The sequence below is a fragment of the Uloborus diversus genome, unplaced genomic scaffold, assembly GCF_026930045.1.
Source record: "Uloborus diversus isolate 005 unplaced genomic scaffold, Udiv.v.3.1 scaffold_11, whole genome shotgun sequence".
NCBI lineage: Eukaryota > Metazoa > Arthropoda > Arachnida > Araneae > Uloboridae > Uloborus > Uloborus diversus.
Window position 1 is genome coordinate 1,299,724 of NW_026557765.1, and position 23,319 is coordinate 1,323,042.

General features: G+C 34.3%; 1 protein-coding gene across 1 annotated transcript in view; it reads left to right on the plus strand.

The window, feature by feature from the left end:
- Nucleotides 1–1,991: 1,991 nt before the first annotated feature.
- The window catches only part of LOC129232122 (DNA-directed RNA polymerase III subunit RPC2-like), a 92,986-nt gene continuing 71,658 nt past the window's right edge, over nt 1,992–23,319 (plus strand). The window contains exons 1-5 of the mRNA XM_054866361.1: nt 1,992–2,074; nt 2,151–2,235; nt 9,632–9,721; nt 11,782–11,846; nt 19,716–19,791. Of these exons, the coding sequence (XP_054722336.1) occupies nt 2,170–2,235; nt 9,632–9,721; nt 11,782–11,846; nt 19,716–19,791 (297 nt within the window). The 5' untranslated portion in view covers nt 1,992–2,074; nt 2,151–2,169. The remainder of the gene's footprint in view (nt 2,075–2,150; nt 2,236–9,631; nt 9,722–11,781; nt 11,847–19,715; nt 19,792–23,319) is intronic.

Sequence of the window (23,319 nt, forward strand, 5' to 3'; positions counted from 1 at the left end):
GATTGCGTCAAGAAGTTGTTTTAATTGTTCATCCATTGCGCGAGTAATCACCATAAAAATAAAGTCCAAATTCAAAAAGTTTTTATGAAAAAATGTCCAAAGTCACACTTACTCCAAGAAAGTCCTGAAGTAGCCCCACGTTGGGCGCCAAGTGTAACGGATCCGGCGAGACTTCCAACTTTCTTGAAAGGAAAGACACAGTTCTTGATTAAAAACACAGAGAATTTATTTACACTATGTACAGGAAAGATCGTCAACAACTGCTAAATTAATCATCAGCAATTAAGCAATTATCACACAACACCGTAAACTCAACGTTTACACACGTATTTACTTCCAAATACGAAAACAACACAGCGAAATGCCTCGCAATAAACAGAGCTAATACACTCTCAGAACAAATTCTCAATCGAAACTAAACTTTTTATCCAGCGGGACGCTTTTATAAACATCGAAAGAAATCTCTCAAATATTCTACAAATTTCCAAATGCTTCTCGAAATGCGTAGACCGTTATCAAATTTTATCAATGAACAAAAAAAGAAATAGGGGGATCGTATACTTTAGCCGAATGTTAAGGGGTTGTATATTCATTACGGGAAACTATTTACAGGTCACGTTACTACAATAATTACTATTTACAGAATTTGTAACAATATACTATATTGATAACTTGTACACTTCGCGGCACCCCTTGCCTCCTCCTGGCACCCAGTTTGAGAACCCCTGACATTGACAGTAATCCTTACATAAGTTGATTGGATGACGAACAGCATCTTTTGAGCTTCAAAAGAATGGATCTGGGTGGGATCTTTTCCCATTTATTGATGACATTAGTTTTTTTACAATTACTAATAATAAGCAGGCCCCGGATCTATAAATTTTACAAAAAATAACCCCCTGCGAAAAATCAGCAGAGTTCCTAACTGTGTCTACTTTATTTTTATTCCACTAAGGGCCGTGGATCCTTAAGTGGCGTGGGCCCTCGCATTGGGAAATTAACTAGAAATTCAATTTAATTTTAAAGGCGGCAAATTGCGTGATTTAAAAATCTTTTGAAAATACTGATGTCTGTTTCAATGCCATAAGATGAACTACTATATCATTGCTTGGATATGCAAAACGCATTTTGGAATTTAACTAGAAACTCACTTTAATTTTAAGCATTTTACCATTATTTTATTAATGTCCTATTATTTTATATTATTGAGGGGGGCGGCACTTGTCAAAATCGCCTAGGGCACCATATCTACTAGAACCGACCCTGCTACTGGGGCGGACTGGCCTGCCGGCGGCCCACGGGCCGATGCGCCCTCCTGCCTGTGCTTCGTTTCTTTCATATTTATATATTTTTTATCGTTTATTTACTCATTTATTTAAATTTTTTTGTGCCCCCAAACCTGTGCACCTTCGTTTATTTAAATTTATTTAACTTTTTTTTTTGAGCAATCACGGATTTCTTATTGTTTTCATTTGACTGTTGATGACGTCGTTTGATTTTATTTTTCCCTCGCCTTCCTCTGCAGCACTACCGTCCGCCGGCCCCTCCCGATGCTGCTCCTCCAGCGAGTATCGTCTCAAGGTTGCGCCCATAATATCCTACACACATGCGTACATACACACACACCAATGCACACACGCACGCATGCACAAATGAGCGCCTACATACACACACACGTCTACACACACGCGCCTACATAAACACGCCTACATACACACACACACACTCGTGATTGCGAAAAACATAATTTGAATTCAAGATGCCAAAAATTCAAATTTCCCTTTTTTTTTTTCCTTTTTTTTGCGCCCTTTGGTAGTCATGGTTGGCTCCATTTTAGGGGACCCAGTTCGCCCCTGGAAGAAAGCACAAATGAAAGTCAAAAAACAAAAAAGGCAGTATTCACAGAAACAGACCCTCCGCTATGCATATTGGAAAGGAGAGTACCTTTTCTAAAAAATCTGATCAATTATTTTTGCGCCTTAGAACTAAATGCAGTATAATATGCATGTTTACATCGGCAGTAAAATTTTAGAATTGCATGCTGTTTTTAACATGTGCTTCACTTAATTTTCCGGTAAATTAACATTTAAAACCATCATTGTTTCTTGTTCGATAGTAACTTCAATAAAATTATATTGTTTGTTTTTCAGGTGACGTAAAATCGGAAAGATGGAAGGCTTGTTTGGCGAAAATTGTGAGAGGGATACCTTGTCTGCCCCTATAAAATGCATTAAAGTAAGTGCGATTTCAAGCATAATTTACCTTTTAAATTCATTTTACGTATTTTTTGCCTGCAGTTGATGATTTGTGATTCCATGGGGATGATTTTGATGTCATTCTCATACCTCTTTAGCAATAAAACTCATTTGCTGCAATTGTACAGAGTTTGGTTTTTTCTCGCTTAAAAACGTGTTTTAAGTGAATAGTTTTAAATTTTATGTTTCTTTCTCTAAAAATATTATAACTATTCCTTTAAATTGTGGGTAAATATCAAATTGAAGTGATATTTTTCTGCGTGACAGGTTTTCCTCTGTTTTCGATATTGCCTGAAGAACATAATTCAGTGATAGCAGAAGAGGCCTTCAAAATTCTTTCAAATGCCATCCAGAGTTACCAAACCTTCCGGTTTTGGCGAAAGACTTTGCTTTTCAGCTGAATCTCCCACTTTACCCCAAAGCTGAATACTTTACGATGTTCTCCAACATAACATCATTTGATTAAAATTGTTCTGCAAGTTCTTCAAGCATTGTACGCGAAAAAACGTGACATTTTCCACAAATTGGGTGCCAAAAACCAAAATCGTTTCATATAGGAGTTTTTTCTTTTTTTTAAAACTGGACTGTTGCTATTTGTTTCTGTGGAAATGAGATATTTCCGGAAACATCACAGCTTTCAACCAAATGACTAATTAAAGAGCTCTGAATTTGGAAAATTAGTTGATCATGAAAAACTATAAAATTAAAAATTTTTTAACAAGGTTTCAATCCTAAACCGATTGAGATTCTCCAAAAATAGTTTATATGCTTTCTAAAATGCATAGAAAGAGCAAAGATACAAAATTTTATAAAAATCCGAACATAGGTGTCAAACCACAGTTTTTTGGTTAATTTTACGTGGCATGAAGGAGCAATTAAAATACTGTTACGAAATAAAGAAATTACTGAAATAATAAATGAAATGCGACGAGTTTGGGTTGCATATAATAAACTTGCTAAATAAGCATAATAAACATATAAATACATAATACATATACTACTTAATAATATAATACATAATAATAATGCATATAATAAACTTTCTTCAAAACTTTCTTAAATAATTGAAATATTTTCTGGATGCAAAGGGATTGAAATCTCAAACAAGACACACAATTTCCGCCGATGTTCATGTTTCAATGTTGGCATGTTTCCAAAACATACGTGTATGGCGGAAGTTGCAGGGGATGAAGATTGATTGGGAAAGTCCTACAAAGGACTTATTGAATTCGACATCATGAGCTTTCCACCAAACTATCGTAATTTGAGAGAATTTTAGATTTTTTTCTCACTTTCAGAAATTTGCAGAACTTTGGCAAAATTCTATCTTGAGTTGGAAGATATTTGTAGAAAATCTGCAGTTTCTACAGACTTTCCTTACCGCAGTTTCTGCAGATTTTCGGTACTGCAGTTTCTGCAGATTTTCTGCACCCTGATTTCTGTAGATCTTCTGCAGATTTTTCACTCAAATTTGCAGAATTTCTGCAGAAAATTTGTCAGTTTTCCTTTCACATTTGAACAGAATTTTTCTGCAGCTTAGGCATCTGTTCTGCGACTTACGTCGCAAATTTAGTAGTATTCTGCTTTGGAGCCACTTTACAATGTATTTTTCACAACCTTTTCAATTCTTAATGATCCTCCCATGTTTTTAGCAATTTAGCTTAATGTTTTGATATTTGAGCAAAACTTTTGGCTGCCAAATTTATAGCTTCACGATAGTTTCTTGTTGCAAATTGATGAGTGCTCCTCTCTGACTGGCTGCAGTTAACAAATTTTAAAAACTTCCCTGTTTCTTAATTTTTCAATTGTTATTGATTTTTATTTCTTCTAGTTATCTGTCTTTTGTCTGTTTACACATGTTTTATTTAAAGTTACTTCCCTTACAAATATTTTTTCTTGAACTTGATTTCTTCTTTCTTGAATTTTTAGAAAAATTGCGTTTTGGGGAGTAATTTTGACGTCCTCATTTAAAAGTTACTGAAGCACAACTGAACTTAATTTCCAAAATGTATAACTAAGTTTTTGTTTGACTATTTTTCTCTGGTGTTTTTCTAGTCCTAATTGGGGACCTCATCAGGCCTCAAAATGCAGAGTTTTGTATATACAGTCAATTCGCGATAACTCGAAGTCCGATAACTCGAATATTACTATAACTCGAAGATTTATCAAGTCCCGGGCCCTTTGTCTTAAATTTCATGCTAATTAATCCTTATATCTCGAAGTTAACTTCCTTTAACTCGAAGTTTTTTCAAAGATGACGAGAATTCCTGCACATTTGACCTCTAAAGCAAGGAGAACACTTGTTGGGCCAATGTGCGATAAAGGAGTTACACGTGCTGAAATGAGTATAGCTTGTTTTTTTTGCATTACTGTATTGTTTACACTTATACATGTTGCTGGACTACGAATCTGCTTTTAAGCTGACAAGTTGTCAACTCAACTGATCGTACATTTATTTAAAATCTGACCTAAATTAAGATGCGTTCCCCTTCATTCTTTAGTTCGATCATTTGCTGATAAGTTTTCGAGAGAGAGAGAGATTTGTCTTTACTATTAATGATGTCTACAGGGCCAATGTGCAGAGTGTGCACCGCACAAGGGCGGCCAAAGCAAGGGGCGGCCGCAGGCCGCATCATAAAGTTCTTTTAATCAAGCAAAATTCCTCAAGAATTTCTCGAAAGATAACTTATATTAAGTCAAATAAATGTGCTAACTTTTAAATGTTTAATTTTATCAAAGTAAGTGTCGATTTCCCGACAGCATAGCATAACTTAGGAAAAATAGAGTGTTAGGGAACATTGTGTTGGTTCATTGTCCATTAATATCTACTCTTTACACACATGCTTCATTTGGTTGAAAAATTTATGACAGAACCGGTAATCAGGCATGGATACAGGGGAGGGGAGATGAGGGAAATGGCTCCTCCTGAAGCATGAAAGGGTGCCTTTTAAAAGGAGCACTAAGGGCCCAGGGCAGCCACTAATGCTTACCCCTCCAAGCTTTTATAGACCTAAGCAATGAAGACATATTTTATATATTATATTTTAAAAAAGCTATACTGATTAGATACTCTCGCAAGCATTTCAAACAACAAATTCTGTTTTCAACAATCGCGGCTGCGTGGAGAGACAGTGGAAAATTTCGACTCCCCTAAAAGTCAAATATATATAAATGAACTAAAATTTTATATTTTCCCCCCTTTACAGCATTTTTTTCGAATTAAAATCACGAATGAACTGCCCGGTTTCAGATCAGGGCTCTTGCCTCGGGTAGTAAATTTAAACGTGGCTCCAAAACGAAGATCCAAAAGGATGCCATGACCTCCTTGACGAGACTAAAAAAGGCTTAAAATGGCATTTTTAGGACTTTAATTTCGGAAATTTTTTCTGATTGAACCACTGATCTTAAGGACCCAATTAAATCTCTGATTCACCCCTTCGAACTTAACTAAATCAAACATAACCTGAAAATGTTGGCTTTAAAATCCAAAATGTGTTTTCTTAATGTCCCTTCTTAATGTCATCAAAAATTGCTTAATGACATTTTTCCTATTTCTTTTTCGAAATTTTTGTGACGGAGGGCCCCGAAATCCATTCCCAAACATTACTACCAAAGATAGTCTCAATTAGCGTCTTTAGAGAGGACCATAATCCCACCCCCTCAGTTTGAAATTGACTTCAGTTTCAAAAACAGTTCGTGAGGACACACTGAACCCCCACTCGCGCTTTGTCCCATCGTAATCAAAAAATGCCTAAAATACGATTTTGGGACTTCAGTTTCCAAAAAGGTCTAGAGAAGAACTGCCTGGCTTATGTAACTTTTTACGGCGCTAGGGCATATACCCATCAGTCATCGAAGTAAGGTGGACAAAAGTCAATAGTTGTATTTTTTTAGATATTAATGTCGAAAAATATCCGAAAGATCCGTCGAAGCTTCCCAGTTTTGTTAACGTCACCAAAGGTAGCATAAAATTGTGCTTTTAGAAATATATGCTTGGGGGCCCCAAAACCCTTCCTTCCCAAAAATAGCCTAAAATGGATTTTAGTTCCGAAAAATATTTCAGTTCGGAATTTTTTCACGTTTCCCCTATCGTTTTCAAATATAGCCAAAAATGGGTTTTTGAAACAATAGTGCCGGAGAAATTACCGGGGCAAGGCCGCAAGATCCCTTATCGTCACCAAAGACAGCCTAAATTTGCGTTTTGAACTTCAATTTCGAAAACTTTCAATGGGAGATGATTGAATCTCCCTCCTCTAGCAACGTCAACAAAGATAACTCAAAACTGCTTGTTTAAAACTTCAGTTTCGGAAAATTTTCGGGAAGAGCGCTGATTTTTCCTAAGCTGCGGTCACAAAAAATAGCTTCGAATTAATTTCAATTTTGAAAGAATTTTAGGAGAGATCTCCAACATTACTTTTCCCTGAAGTCTCGAAAAAGTTCCTAAATAAGCGATATTTGACGTCAATTTCGAAAATTTCTCCATGCACCTTGAATATACTCGACTCTTTTCTCTTTGCAACCAAACATAACCAAAGATTACTAGAACTATTATTCATACGCCAATTTCGATAATTTTCTGGGAGCAATCCCCCCTCCCCTGATTCCCCATCCTCCGTCCTTTCACTGATGTCACCGAAGACAGACTATAAAATGCGTTTTTACGTCTAGTAAATTTTGGTATCTATTACTTTCTTCAAAGATATAAATTGTACCTAGGAAGTTTCTTATTAGAAAATTTTTATAAGTTCAACCTTCTTCTGTTTTTTTTTTTTTAATTAGAGCTTGGTATAGAAATTTGAAGAATTATTTATATGGCGTCAAAGATTAGTCAAAATATGCAAATTACTCTTGAAGGGCGGCACATTAGGTCTTTGCACACGGGCGGCCGACACCCTAGGATCGGCCCTGGATGTCTAAGCAAAAGCTGAAAACCTTAGATTTATAAAGTAAAGTAAATCTTATTTATGACATTGAAAGGAATCCAACAATCAAAAAGAAAGATTCTTCAAAAGCGGTACGAATCCATGAATCCGAATTTGAAACGAATGAAGATGTGCACCTTTCCTAAAGTAGAATCAGCTATATTCAAGGGGTTCCAGCAGTATTGAAATCAAGACCATGACATTCCTATAAGTGGGTCTTTGCTGCGTGAGAAAGCAACAAATTTTTGCTATATTACTGAATATAAAAAATTTCCACGCTAGTGCTGGATGGATGGAGAAGTTCAAGACCAAACACAACTTTGTCTTCAGAACTCTTCACGGAGAAACTACATATTTTGCGAAAAAACTTTTAACTTCTGTGATTTTGTCTGTTACGTGTACATATAAATTAAAATATTTGATGGTTTTAATATTAAAATGTTGAAAACCGAAACTAGCGTTAAGTTGAACTTCCGAAAAGTTGAAGTTTTTCGTCGGTCTCTTTAGATTCGAGTTATCGCAAAGTTAGTGTATTTTGAAACAATCGCCCATACTACCTACTTAAATAGGGTCCCCCGAATCAATTTAAAAGAAAAAAAAAAAAAAGGTTGTGGTTTTTTTAAAAGGTGAAAAAATGATCCTTGTTTTTGTATTGGTGAAAGAGACACATAGTGAAAAATGCATCAAAACAATGGACTGATTGGCCACCAGTATTAAATTGTTATCTGAACTACAAATAAAGGCTTCACTGCCGTGCTAAATGCAAAAGTGGTATCTATAGTGGAGCTGAAAATGAGAAATTCATGATTAAAGTTTTACAACTTGTTTCTTTGATTTGTGACTTAATTAAATGTTCAACTCGCGGTAGTTGTTCAGCAAATAACTTATCTAACCTATGTATCTTTGTAAAAACCTTAATTTAAAATTAATGAATGCAGTTACAACAAATTTTCTCTTCAAAACCTTTTCATATGCTTTGTTAATTTCACCGTAAGTGACGATTACTTAAGCATTTTTAGGGGTATCTGCACAGATACGACACAAATAGCTTAGTAAAACGCACTTAGTGTGTCTTTAAATAATACTCTGCTTTACTTGGACTTAGCTTCTGCTTTATTTTGTTAATACAAATTTAACAGAATCTACCTTCTGAAAAATACCATTTTTCAAAATTTTGGACATTTAAAAATGTAAACCATAATAATTTTCTGTTTTTTATATTCAAAGAATGTAGTGATGTTACCATTTATAATGTTTTATTTTCTAGATTCATTTTTACTCAGCATGAAGATGATTTTGACAGCAGACCATACTTATATAAAAATATAATTGGCCGTAGAATGAAATGCTTTTTTTTTTTTTTTTTTAATTTTGTATTTTCATGAAAGAATTAGATAAGAATATTTTGAATGCATTTCATTTTTAAGAAATTGCTTTTTAAATAAAAATTTGAATAGAAAAAGCTGAACATTTACTTGAACATTCATCCAAAGTAGTATTAGTTTTTATTTTGGACCTATATCAACTATTTAATGATAAATTAATGTTAGTACTCTGTTACAGTAAACTGCTATGTTATTAACTATGCTGCTTTACTAAGGTATAAAAGTCGTATCTACAAATTACTAAGGAAAAATTGGTTACTACACAGATACCACTTTAAAGGCTCAGTATTTGTCACTTACGTTCAAATTGCCTTAGCAAACTAAGCAAATTAGCAGTTAGGACTTTTTTCTTAAAACGTTTTAATATTTCGCGTTCACAAATAACCAAAAAACTTGAGATTTAGGTAAATTAAATTACTAAAGACCACCTGGTGCCAATAACTCAATTTTGATAAAATGTGCAGATACCACATCTGTGCTTAGCGGCAGTACAGCTTAGGGCCCCGTTAAGTCTAAAGTTGGCCCTGTTTATACTGCATATACCTAATGCTATCTGGTGTTTTCCCCAGACTAAAGAAGAGGCAGGGTGTTGCAGATAAAATGACACTTTAATTCACTTTTGTCATTTTTTTTCTTTTTAATAGAAATTTTGTAATACAAAAGATGCTTATTTTTAATTTTCTGTAGACGCATAGATATAAAATCCAAGTAGATTTCAAAAGGAGTTAGTTCTTTAAACAGTTGATAAAAAACTTTAAAGTTTAGTGTAAAAAGTTATACTAAAAATTTAAAAAATTCAGAAATTTACATTCAAATTAAACTATGGAAAACAAGAAAGTTAGATTTCAAGCTTGTGTGAATCTTTACTTTTTGAAAAAAATTTGCTTTTGTGATAAAATTTTGATAAAACTTCAAAATGACGATGAGGGTGCATGAAAAAAACAGAAAAAAAAGGCAGGGAGCGTCTTGCAGTACTATAAAAGGGGCAGGGTGCAGCACCCCGAAACACTACTCTCCTATTTTGTCTTTTCATCCAGTGTAAATTACAATTCAACTAATGTTTTTTCAGGATAAAGCTAAACTGGTTCCTGCTTTTCTCAAGACAAAGGGCCTTGTGAAGCAACACATCGACTCCTTTGATCACTTTATTAATGTTGAGGTGAGTATGTTTTTGCATGCATCCAGAAGCTGAAATTCTGGACTTGATTTATACAAATACAAATACAAATACAAATGAGACGACCAGCAACAGGCACTGGGCCCAGCTAGGCTGGTCCTAGTCAATTAATTAGTCCCCAATGAAGATCAATGGCCCTCTTAAAGCTATCCACTCCCTTGCTCATTACCGCCTCTTCCGGTAAGCTATTCCAAGTGCCCACGACCCTGCTAAAGTAGTAGTTTTTCCTGATTTCCAAGTTAGCCTGAGATTTAAATAGCTTAAAACAATGACCCCTTGTCCTGCTTTCCCCGCAAAAATTTAATCCATTTACATCTTTCATTTTGATAAATTTAAATAACTGAATCATGTCCCCTCTGACTCTCCTTTGCTCCAGGCTATACATGTTAAGCCTATTAAGTCTGGTATCATAATCTAAATCTGAGAGTCCCCTTACTAATTTAGTTACCCTTCTTTGAACCCTTTCCAATACAAAAATAAATCAATACAATTCAATTTCTCTTGTCCCTTCCTTGATCGTAGTCTGAGTAGGTTGAACATGCCAGCAAAAAATCCGCAGCATTTTTGAGAAAACACAAAAAACCCCTTTTTGACACATTTGTTAAGTTAATACTATTACTTAACAAATGTGTCAAAAATACTTAAATTAATACTATTTTAGATTTGTTTTTTGAAGTGAAACTTATGGGATGGCTTTGAAGTTCTGATCCTCAACCTTTTTGTGTGACAGAAGTGATGTAGTTGTTTTTAATTGTTGCCAACAACAATGAAAAACAATAGTATAGTGGATGCCAGTTAATTGAATCAGTGGTTAATTGAATCAAGAGGTTTAATGAATCAAATTGTCAGAAACGGAACAAAACCCAGCTTTACTGAATTAGCCGCTTTATGGAATCGAAACTATTTTGAACAAACATGATTCAAAGAGCAGCAGCCATTGTTATTGCAAGGTTAGTTTTGTGAATGAATTTAACAAATTAATTTCGAGCTGAACCTAAGCAAGCATATATTTGGATTTTGTTCATTTTAAACTGTTCAAATAATCCAGGTAAAAGTAATCCATGTTGCTTAGGTTCAGCATTGATATTCATTTGTCAACTTTTACAACAAAATTTATTTTATAATTACTATTGTTTTTCATTGCCTTTGGCAGCAGTTAAAATGTTGATTTCGAGTACTGTGTTTTCTCAATGTTCATAAACCATTTTCTTCATTAAAATATAGAATTTTGTTGTGAACATGCCTGAGTCAGGCACAGAAAGAACAAGAGTGTGGTGTAAGGGAAAATGTGGGTGAAGTGACAGCTCAGAATTGTTAAAAAAAAGGAGAAAGAGTTTCACTTCTATCTTGTATCTTTATGACATACATTTTTTTTTATTTTTTAAACCTAAATATTAAGTTGAATACAATAATACCATTGAGGTTTTGATTTTATAACTTAAGGATATTTTGCACAAGCTCTTGCAATGTAATCTTGAACCAACATTTATGTGCCTAATTCTAGTAATCTTTGCATAATTTTTACTAATAATAAAGCTGAAAGTCTCTCTGTCCGGAGGATGTCTGTAGGATGTCTGTGACGCGCATAGCGCCTAAACCGTTCGGCCGATTTTCATGAAATTTGGCACAAAGTTAGTATGTAGCATGGGGGTGTGCACCTCGAAGCGATTTTTAAAAAATTCGATGTGGTTCTTTTTCTATTCTAATTTTAAGAAAAAAAATATCATAAGGTGGACGAGTAAATTACGAAATTATCGTAACGTGGAACCGTAACATGGGCACAAGCCAATTGGCGAGATACGAAATTATCATAACGTGGAACCGTAAGATGGGTACAAGCCAACTGGCGAGAAAATTCCCCATACATTATTTGTAAATATACAGGCGAACCAAAAGACCTTTTGATTTTTCTATTACGGGCAAAGCCGTGCGGGTATCATTCTTAATAAATTAGAACTAGATTATTTTGCTTATGCATTTAAAAAAGGCTTGTTGCCTTTTTATGATTCAGCGTCTAATATTTTAAACATTATTATTTGCAGATAAAGAAGATCGTTAAAGCTAATGAGAAAATCATATCTGATGTGGATCCATCTTTTTATATTAAGTAAGACTTGGTAGTTTATTCTTCTAACCCAAAAACTGTTTAAAATATAGTCTGTCTGCAGTAGAATCTTGAACCATCCTCTTTTCATGTTCATTAAAAAAGTAACTCGGAAAAAATTAAAATAATAAATGCACAGTTTTTTTATGTTATTTGTATCAAAGTTGTTGAATATCTACAACTGCAGTAAAATAACTTTTAACAGGAAAGCGCTTAACATGAGAAATTGTTAATACAGAGTGATGCAGAGATCTGAATAGTATATTGCGCAATTTTATTCACATCTTTTAACAGAAAAAATTATTTTGTTCTTTTCAGTTTTGTGTGACTGAGGGCATTTATCTACATTCAAACATGTTTAATGGAACTCTCCCCAACCAACTTGAAGAATTTTCTCTTTTAACTGTCTCGCAGCACAATTGACAATGTTCTGATTATAACTTTCTTGGCAATAAGTTCACGTCTACATATTGTGTTCCAATGGTTCGGAAAAGCGCGTACTGGTTTTCAAAGGCTGAGTTGACCTTGTCCAGCTCATGAATCAAAACTGGACCTGCGCCGTGGAAGTGTGGAGTACCACTCAGTGGCGGATCCAGCCGATTGTTTTGGGAGGGGCCATCCGAAATTTTTGAACTAACTCCCCAGGGTCGAATTGAGTTTCATGCCGCCCCTAGGCAAATTTGAAATCTGCCGCCCCCTCCCCCCTAAAAGAAGCAAAATATCCTTAACTCAAAAAAACGTAAAAAAGTGTTCCCCAGGTTTAAACTGTCAAACTTATGAAGAAATGATCGCGTTTCACATTCTGAGGCGCCCCGATGAAATGATCACAGTGATCTCCCAAAAAATTTTTTATTCGGCAAATTTTGTTGACGATTCGTCAAATACCATGATTGAAAAACATTTGACTTTCATAAGATGTGTGAAAGTAATCACTGTTTAATGACAAGAAAAGATTGTCTCTGTGGAAAATGAAAGAATGCTAATATTTTACTTTCAAGAATAACAATTTAATTCAAATGTGTATTATAATAGCAAATTTGCCGCCCCTGAGAAGTTTGCCGCCCTAGGTAACTGTCTACTCTGCCTATTGGGAAATTGGACACTGATAACTCCCCAGAAATTTTATTAAAATGAAGTTTTAAAAACTCAATTTTCGGGGGTGACGAGCATTAGGTAAGGGGGTGGATTTAGGAATCTCCCTCGTAACTGTTTCAAAATTTAAATTTCTGAGTAATTTTTGAAAATTAGGAAACTAAAAACGCATTTTGTCTATTTTTGATGATGTACGGAGAAAGGTCAGGTTTCGAGCGCTGGTCCCAAAATACTTTTTGAAAGTAAAGCTTAGGAACCAAAATATTCTGTCATTTACATTGAGAAGTTAGAAGAGGAGGGGTGTTCTTCTAGCTCTTCAGCTGTCCAGCCTAAAAATGCACCTTTAGGTAATGTTTGCTTACGTTTAAGGAAGTGTGAAGGTGCTTAGAATCCTTCCTTCCTGGAAATATTTTGTCTTTGAGGCTCTAAAAATTCGATTTTTAACTATATTTATACATATTTTAGAAAGGGAGAGAAGATTCGTACAAGAAAATTCCTACAATCACAAGGCTTTGGGAGGGGCCATGGCCCCCATGGCCCCCCTCTAGATCCGCCCCTGGTACCACTGAGCTTCTATTTATCTGACAGAAAACTAAAAATACTCTTTATAATTCATTACAGTAGAGTCTCGAAAATCCGAGGTAGTTGGGGCTCATGCCACCTTGGATTATCCGCAAAATTCTTCCAGATCAAAGTTTGACTCTTTTCGGATGGCAGAAGGAAGAACACCTTTTACGTCTTTGCACAAAGAAAAAGAAGTTTTGTCTTCAAGAAAAATTTATCACAGAAATTTCAACATAAATTTTGCTTGTTAATGATCTATAAACAAATTTCGACTTTTTTTTTTCAGGATGTCCGTATATATTCGTGGTGTGCAATTTGTAGGCTACCAAACATGCATTTTGACAGTGCCCAAAATTATTTCGATGAGTTTTGTAATTATGTTTGCATCTATGTTCATGCGAGCGTATGTTAGTAACTTGCATACAGTTAGTTGTAGAAGGTGTGTACGACTTGTGGGGGTCAAGTTGCAAACCTTCTGTTTTGAATCCAATCAGTTATTCTAAAAGGCATGTTTACACGTTCTTTGTGGCACATTAATGTAAATTTTACGCATCAAGTTATCTTCTATCTTTTAATCCATATTTTGTAGTCTATGAATAATAGGTGTCACTTAGGGAGTGTTGTTGACACCAACCTTTCAATGCATTTTTTTGTTATTTGCTGTATGCAGTTAAATAAGTTTAACAGTAGCTATAAAGATTTTTTTTTTTTCATATTTTAATGAAAATTTGTTTTTTACGAACTAAAAAATGTATCTGAACTAGGGTTTTCAATCCTGCACCGATTTCAATCCTGCGGGATTTTGGGATCGTAAGGAGCTAATCCCGCGGGATCCCGCGGGATTGACTTTATTCTGCAAAAAATAGAAAAAGTTGTGCTTTTTAGGAAGTACTGCTTTTGTTACTTAAATTAGTAGCCTACTTTCCCAGTAAAAGTCGGAGAAAGAAGAAAAAAGCATGAAAGAAGGCTTAATGCATCTTAAAAATATCCCGAAAAACAAAAAAAGTCAAAAATAATTAAAATAGTTAGATAAATATTGAAAAAATAAAAATTGGAAAGTAGGGTATTGAGATGGGAAAAAATGTCTGTCGGTCGGTCTGTCTGTCTGTCCCCCCCCCCCCCCCTAATAACTTTTGAATGAATAGTCCGATTCGAACAATTTTTTTTTTGTTAGAAAGATCTCGGCGAGGACATCTCATTCCCATAATTCATATTTTGATTTGAACAATTTTTTGTTCAATTTTGAACAGTTCAAAAAAACTTAACATTAGCGCCTACGGGGAAATTCAAGGCAAAAATAAATCTTTAACTTAGAGGCGAAGTGGCTCCAAACAAACTTTGTAGGAAGCTTTTGATGAAAAACATGTATCAAAAATATCTTTTTGATTTGAACAAGTTTTCGTTCAATTTTGAACAGTTCAAATCTCTTAACATTAGTGCCTAAGGAGAAACTGAAAGTCAATGTAGATTCCGAACTTAAAGGCGGATTTACTTCAAACAAACTTTGTTGGAAATAGCTCTTGACGATCTACTCCCGACTCCGACAGTTTTGTTGCTCCTGACTCCGACTCCAACTCCTGTACCCGAAAATTACTCGGACTCCGACTTCCCGACTTTGAATCTGACTTCGTAGCTTTGGCAAAAATTTATGCACAGAGGAAAAATTGCTGACTCCGACTCTTAGAAATTTGACTCTGACTCCGACTCTTGTATTAAATAATAAGTCCGACTCCGACTCTGGAAATATTGGCAGACTTGCGGACTTTTTGGGGAAATGACCGATTCCAACTCCGAGTCTTTGAATTTAAAACTTCTGGCTCTCGAATCAAACTCTTTTGTCCCAAAATCAGATGGACTCCGACTTTGACTCCACAGCCATGGTTTTTACTGTGAAATAATTGTTTTAAATATGTTTTGATTTTATTTTCAAGCTAAAGTTTTAATTTATGTATTCAGTTTTTGGCGGAGAAATTCGGAGTCCTTTATGTTTCTACTTAAAGATATGCGCAGATGATTTTTTTTTCAACAATGAAAATTATTTCTTTAAGTTGACATTTTATTGTTTTTATTTATTTTTGAAAGTACATTAATTCATTCTTAAAAAATTTTTTGGCAACAGGGGGAAAATAAACAATTTTTTTAAATATGATTATTTTAATGAGCTTTTAATTTGAGTTCTTTTTTCTTTTTCCTTTTTGAAAGCGGTTGAAGATTGTTTTTTTGACCAAAAAAATGTGTTTAGCTGCTTTGTTTAAAAGATGCTGCTATTTTATTTGTTCTTTTATTTATTTTTTTCGTATCTAATTCTTTAGATGCGTGAGGCATACTTTATTTCTCGAAATCAGCTTAAAATATTAAAAAAGTATGTTTGAAATAATTTATGATTTTAGCTAATTTTGAGGATTCTGATCAGATACTAGAAAGTCGATATTGGTACACGGGAAAGTAGTCTTGTTTAGTTCTAGACAGAACTTCTTGTTAAATTCTGTACACCAATTGAAGAGCACTACAAAGTCAAATTCCATTTAGTAATTACTGTTTGGTTCACAAAAGTGTGCCTTAAAAAGGTCCAATGCATCTTAACAAAGCATCACTAGTACAGGATGAGGAAGGATTTTTGCTCAAAAAATAATGCGCTTGACGATAACATGTGCTGTGGCTCCACTTCTGCAAAAGATCTCCATTTTCAACGTCTTCTGAAATAGATTTTTCTACTCTTATGCTTGTTTTTCCCCCCTAAGAACTGTAAATTTCAAATAAAAACGATGGCTATGTATGTTTTGCTGTATCCAGTTTAACTTGCATTAAGAATACCATTGTTGTTTCATAAATGTTGGTCATTGAATCAGTGAATTTGATTCATTACTGCAAGGGGTGAGTGCTGCTTGGTTTCACAAAGTCGTAGGCTCAGTAAAAGTTTTCGGATTCTTTCACTAATTTTACCTCTCACTTTAAAGAGACTCAAAAGCTTAAGCAGCTTAACTTACTGCGCTGTCATTCGAGTCATCCTATGTTTCATCCAAGTTTATGGGGCCTCTTTTAGAGTTGTGCCGAAAATATAAATAATGGCAGGTTTTACATTGCTTTCTTCTTTGCAGAAAAATATTGTGCACTTCAAGTTAAAGGTTTTGAGTGCATTTCTTAAGCTTACAAAAGTTTTCCAACATTGCATTGAGTCTTCCCCAGCGGGTTTTGCAATCTCTCTATTTTTTCTAAAGCGTAATTTTCTGGAATTTAAATTTTAGTGATGGTTTTCAAAAATGTTTTTAATTTATACGCATTTTCTCAATTGCTGAACATATGAAAACTAAATCCTCGAATGAGAATACCAATTCAATCTTAAAAAAAAAAATTCAATTTTTATTGTGTTCTTAAATGGTAAACCTACCATTCATCATATGAGACACAAAGTTTTTCTTGCTCTTCTTGCAGATATAAGCATAGGCGGATTTAGGCCGAAATATTTGGGGGTGCAACAATAACAGGGATCTATGGGGGGGGGGGGGTTTCCCGGAATAACAAGGCAGTGGCGAAATCAGAAAATAACTAGCTGCGTCGCCCGGCTTTGCACGGTCCACCTCGAAAATAAAAGTCATGTCAAGTGACGCCTGTTCAACCCTCAGGCTAGGGCCTCTGACCCCCCTTTCTCTATTATCATCAAAGAGTGTTAATATTTTGGGTTTGAAAACTATTATTTCGAAATATTTAAGTGGGAGAATCCTTTTTTTAATACCATGGATTATTGCAGAAGAACTTCATTTTTAGGATTTCAATTTCGAAAATTTTCCAGGGGAGAGCTCCAGAACAACCGGTCCGGTAACAGCATCAAAAATTGTCCTCCGTAGTATTTTTGGAACTTCAATTATGAAAAGTTAAAGAGGTAGCGTGGGGGAGGGGAGGGGTTACGCATTTCTATCTGCTTTTCAAAAAACCGATTGGAGACAGTCTATGAGTCTCATTTATAACCCGAACTATATATGGACTATAATCATATTTATAAGACTAAAATTTCTTAAAAATAGCCTTGGAGCCACATGTACCTTTCTTGCCTCTAAAATATCACCAAGAACTGTAAAACTGCGTTTTCAAAACTACTATTTCAAATTTTTTCTGGGGCGTGAAACCCATTCCAAACCAGTAGCTAGATTCACCCATTGCTTCTAATATCGACTTTCGTTTAAGACTTTTTCTGCAGTTTGAAATGTTAAGAATTGCCCATTCCCTAATCTTACTAAATATGGTTTACATCGCGTTTTTTAGACTTAAAAGTGTGTCCCGCCCTAAAATCTCTTATATAATTAAAAACTGAGCGTATCTGAGTATGTCCAAGCTGCTTCTCCCGAACGACAGTGAACTGACCATCGAACCACGTATTGATGGATTCGTAATCTTCCCGACTTCATGTTTGGCTATTTAACATAATCCTCCGATAATAATTAGTGGAGATATCAATTAAAACTATTAATTATGAAGCTTGGATTTCGACATAAAATCCCCATTTTTCGAAGGCTTTCCTCCATTTAAATTATTATTCAGTGCTTCATCTCAACTTTCCGCAACAATGCTTTTATTAAAATGTATAGCATGAAGAAAATCATTCAGACGAAAGATATGTTGCCATTTTCTTTCTCGAATATGAAGAAGTAAAACTCTTGATTTTGTTTTAAAGGTTTTTCCTGTAATCGGGGGATTTAAAATGTTTACTTTTTGGTTGTTTTTCCGCAAAGTGCCGTAAAACTTTGCTGATTTTTTTTTTCTTTTCTTTTTGTTCTTGTTCGAATATTTTCCAAAAGTAAAGTGTTAAACACATGAGTCTAAGACCATATTTGGTAACGTTAGGGACACTGCAGTTTTTCAAAGCTGAAGCTATAAAAACGCAATTTTAAACAATTTTGGATGTATTTAGGCGATTAGAAGATCTTCCTTGGAAATTTTGCGAAAGTGAAGCCCAAGAAACGAAATTTGAGGTATTCTGTAATAACTTTAACTGGAGAAAGGGCTTTCTAGAAGAAACATTTTGAGAACTAATAGAAAAAATGAAAACGAAATAGAAAAAAATAAAAAAAGGGAGGAGGAGATATGAAAGAAAGAGGATTGTGCGAGAAGGCACACAATTCGCTGCCACTAATCTGAAGCTGTTGAAAAATTTATATGTCACTATTTCTTTTTGAAAGGAAATTAAGATTTTTTCCCAACATTCTTTTTTTTTTTCGTAAAATAACTACGTTTTCCCAAAATGAGATCTTTTCTTCTCTTCAATAATAAAGAATATTTTTTTAAAAACATCTACTCAGCATTTTGTGGGGAGGGTCACCAGTCTTGTGCCCCTTCCCCCCCTGGATGCACAACTGCAGCAAAATGTCTGAAAGTCCTCCTTCGAAAATTTTTGATTATTTACCTTAAAATTGTTGGTTTTCTGTTGATTTCGGTGTAGATTTTATTGATCAAGTTTCTTGCAATAGCCATGTGTTTTTTTTTGGACCTTATTAGCCATTGTTGTTTTAAAATAGAAGAATTTGTATTGATATACGAATAAATACCCAATTACAGAACATGCAATTATTCTATACAATAACACAGCACTGAACAATAAATTGTTTGAGAAGTTTCTTTATTTGCATAAAATTATTTATTAGGTTTTTTTTTTCCAAATGAATAAAATTACTTTAATTCTTAATATGAGCAGTTATGTTTTTCTTGTTTTTCTTGCACTAGCGAAGTGTGCTGATACAGAGGATTCAAGTAAATTTACTAGTATAGCAGCTATGAATTTATTTTCCCAACTGCGTTTCTGAGAGAAATATACTAATTTTTTGTCAAAACCCAACCAAAAATTTTGGGGGTGCGGCGCACCCCCTAGCACCCCCGTAAATCCGCCTATGGATATAAGACGAAAGTTGTGAAAACAGTCATTTTATGAATGGCAAAAGTTTAAAGCGTTTATATGGAAATAAATTGCAGGATTGAAAATCCCGCGGGATTTGGCTCTCAATCCCTTGGGACTAATCCCGCTAAATATCATGCAGGATTCGAGATCAAGATTTCGGGATTGAATACCCTAAACTGAACTCGTTAAGTAAGCACCTTGAATTAAGCAGAACCTTGAACTTTGGAGACTCAGATTTTCGAGAGACTACTGTATTTTTGTGCAGGATAATGATTTGGATCAGTAGTAAATGACTGCAGCGATTGACTTTCTTCGCTGTTGTTTTCCAGGTATTTAGATATAAATATTGGAAAGCCTGTAATTGAAGAGGGATACCATATGGTTAATTTGACTACTCCACATGAGGTAAGTTAAGTCTCAAATAATTTGTTATATCTTTAAGATGGAATCTATTCTTTTGAAAAGTTATATTGTTAAATCATAAATTCTTATTAAGTGTAACGTCATAAACTCTAGAGAGAATTTTTTTCGAATCCAAATTGGGTCATTTTTACCTATTTATTAGTTCTAAATAATCTTAAGCAGTGCTTTTGAATTTTGTTGCATATACAGTAGACCCTCATTTTACGTGGGTTTATTTTACGCGGTTTCGATTATACATGGTTTAAGCTTTGACACCTTTATTTTATTTTACGCGTATGAGTTTCGATTTTACGGAAATGCATCAATGCAAACAGTTAAAATTGTCCCCTCTCTCAAAATCCAAACTCCTAAAGATTGCAGATTACGCGTAATCAACTGCATTTTGGCGTGCTAATAATCAAGCTTGGGCCACTGGAGACATTTTATACGATTGGTTCTAGAGCTATTTCCAGAAGTACAGTTATTAAACTCACACAGTTCAGAACTCTCTTGAAGAAGAGCTTTTAGGAGTGACAAAGGACGCCAAAACCAATAAGGATAACGGCGTCGATGACACTCAACCAGAAACGTTCACATTGAAAATTTTGAGCTATTCCTATACAATAGAAATGATCTTTCTGATTTGTTAGTGAAGGAAGATTCTATCTTGGAAATGACGCAAGTGATCATGGATGCGTTAATGCTCTGCAAAGAATTACAGAGAAAAATTCTTAATGACTGCCAAAGGCTATCATAGCCAGCTCCTTTTTTATAAACAGGACACAGAATTAATTTGTTTTCTTTATGCATGTTGTGCATATAAAAGTCGATATAAGTACACATTAAACTTATTATACAATTATTCATCACTAGAATGAAGTATTTTGTTATCTACAAAACCAAACCTCTATTTTAACACTAGTATTAAGTCTCCATTTACGGGGTTTCGATTTGCGCGGCATTTCCGTCAGACGTAACCCCCCCCCCCCCCATAAAACCCAGTGGCAAAAACGCCGCAACACGGCAACATCCTCTCGGACAACGAAACTCTATCGAGGACAGTTCTGTCCCACGCTAAAAATAAAAGTTGTCCTCAAAAAAAAAGAAGAAAAAAGGGGGGGGGGTTGTCTTATGTGAGGAGAAAATGATTGCACACGTGATTGTTCGCCCGCCCGCAGCACCTATAAACCAAAAAAAAATAACGATCTTTTTCAAACTATTTACTAAAAAAGCAAATCTGAAATCAAAATAACGCATACTTCTGTGTGTATATATATATATATATATATATATAAGTCAGCACACTTCTGTAATGCAAGTGATAAATAACTAACACAATGAATAATTTTGCTTGTTTGTTTTATCATATCGTTAGCAGTGGTGCTGTTATAAAATTCTCTGAAAATGCAGTGTAAGGACTTTCTTCCTGCTAATGACTTAAACAAAAAATAAATAAATAAGTAAAATAAAAACGAAAAAAGTATTTATCAGCGAATTGAAATGTAATCGCTTCAAATAGGGTTACTACCAGCTTTAAAATTATCATCATTTAGTGTCTGGTGTTTAACCTTTACTTATCTTTTTTTTTCCCCTCACGACTCCGAATTTTCGGTGAATATGTCAGTGATATTAATGATATTCATCATGCAGACCTGTTAAATGGTAATTCTAAAATTATTTGACTTTAGTAAACTTTTTCATTTACTGTTTTTATAAAAACCATCATAACTGTTAAAACCATCATTTCAAGATTTTAAAACGAAATTCCGTTTTTGTTTATGAGTCAAAATTTTAAATGCTGAATAGATGGTTTGATTTTAGTTTTGCTGCAACTGTGTCAATAAATATTAATGATATGTTTATCACAAGCTTCTAAAATGCAATTCTAAAAAGTTATTTTTTAAAAATAATTCTTTTATGAGCCGTTTTCATACTTTTGGAGCCTCTACTTAGAGAATTGCGATCTCTTTCCATCCGCTATGAGAATCAGATTTTTCGAATTTTTGATGCTTAGTACGCTTTGTTAAGAGGTAACCAAATAAATTCTGCTTTTATTTTTTTATTGAAATCACGAAATTTAGAAGTTTTTAACGAAATTCTGAGACTTTAAAGAGTTAAATGTTCAACCACTGCTTGAATATATATATAAATTTTTTTGTTTCAATTATTTGAAATATGTGCGTATACAGGGTTCGTACTTCCGGGAAAACCGGGAATTGTCAGGGAAAATTGCACTGTCAAAAATGTCAGGGAAAAGTCAGGGAGTTTTCAAATTTTGTCCTCCAAAATTTTTTTTCCTTTTTTTTCCCAAGGAATTAAGTACCATGAGATCTAGTCTTCGTTTTTACTGTGATTTCACGAAAAAAATTGTAAATTTTTATCTAAACTGACGCTGGCACTTAAAAACAGCAATAGAAAAATGAACGTTTTTTTTCACAACGAAAAATGCGCCAAAAGAAGGGAAGATTTTCTTGCATGGAGTCAGTGTGGGGAACGCATTTCTTTCTACTGCCTAAAGGTTTAGATGGGTTGCCACAACATTCTGTTCGTTTCAGGGTTCGTAAGCTCCGGAAAAACTTGGAATTATCAGGGAAAATGACAAAGTCAAAAATATCAGGGAATTTTCCAAATGTGTCCCCAAAATTTTTCTTTTCCCAATTTTTTCCCAGGGAATTTTGTTTTATGAGATCTAATCTTCATTTTTATCGATGTATTTAAAACAAATTGTAACAATTTTAAAGCAATGAAAAAAGTGGCGACCCAAAAAATCTTCAGCAGCCGCCATTTTTGACTCTCAGTAGTTCCCAAGGAAAAAAAAAATCAGGTGAACAGGAATTATGCACAAACTCAACAGGAGAGAAGACAATTTACTGCTTCGGAAGCACAACCTGTAGATGGGAGGGTCGATCGGGGAAAATCGTTTTTTTTTTTTTTTTTTTTTGATCGGAAAATCATTTCAGCTACGTGTGAAACGTAGTCGCCATCTTTGGTCATTCACAAGATGGAAGTAGATACGATCCTAAAATGCCTAAGTTTCTAAAAGCAAAGCAGAATTGGATGTTTTCTTTAATTGAAAACTGATGAAAGTAACAAAAAATGGTCTGCAAATTGTTTTTCTATTATTATTATTATTTAAAATAATTTTCTTGAGAAATGAAAAATTTGTTCTTAAAACAGAAGGATAAGATTATATCCTCACTGCCTTGGACGCAAATGTGATAAAAACTTTTCAATGAATTGTAGTTTCATGAAGATTTATTATTTTTTAATTGTCTTCATGCGACAAATTAAAAAAGTTATTTATTATTTTTGGGCATAGCCGCCATATTTGGTCATTCCCAAGATGGAAGTACACAAAACTTTCTAAGTGCCTAAGTTCCCGAAAAGGGCATTGGATGTTAATTGCAATGCAAACTATTGAAAACAACACAAATTGTGCCTTTTTTTCGGATAATTTGTAATTATTTTCTGGAAAAATACAAAATTTAATCTTCATAACATTTTTTGTTTTAATTGATTTAGACTTTTATG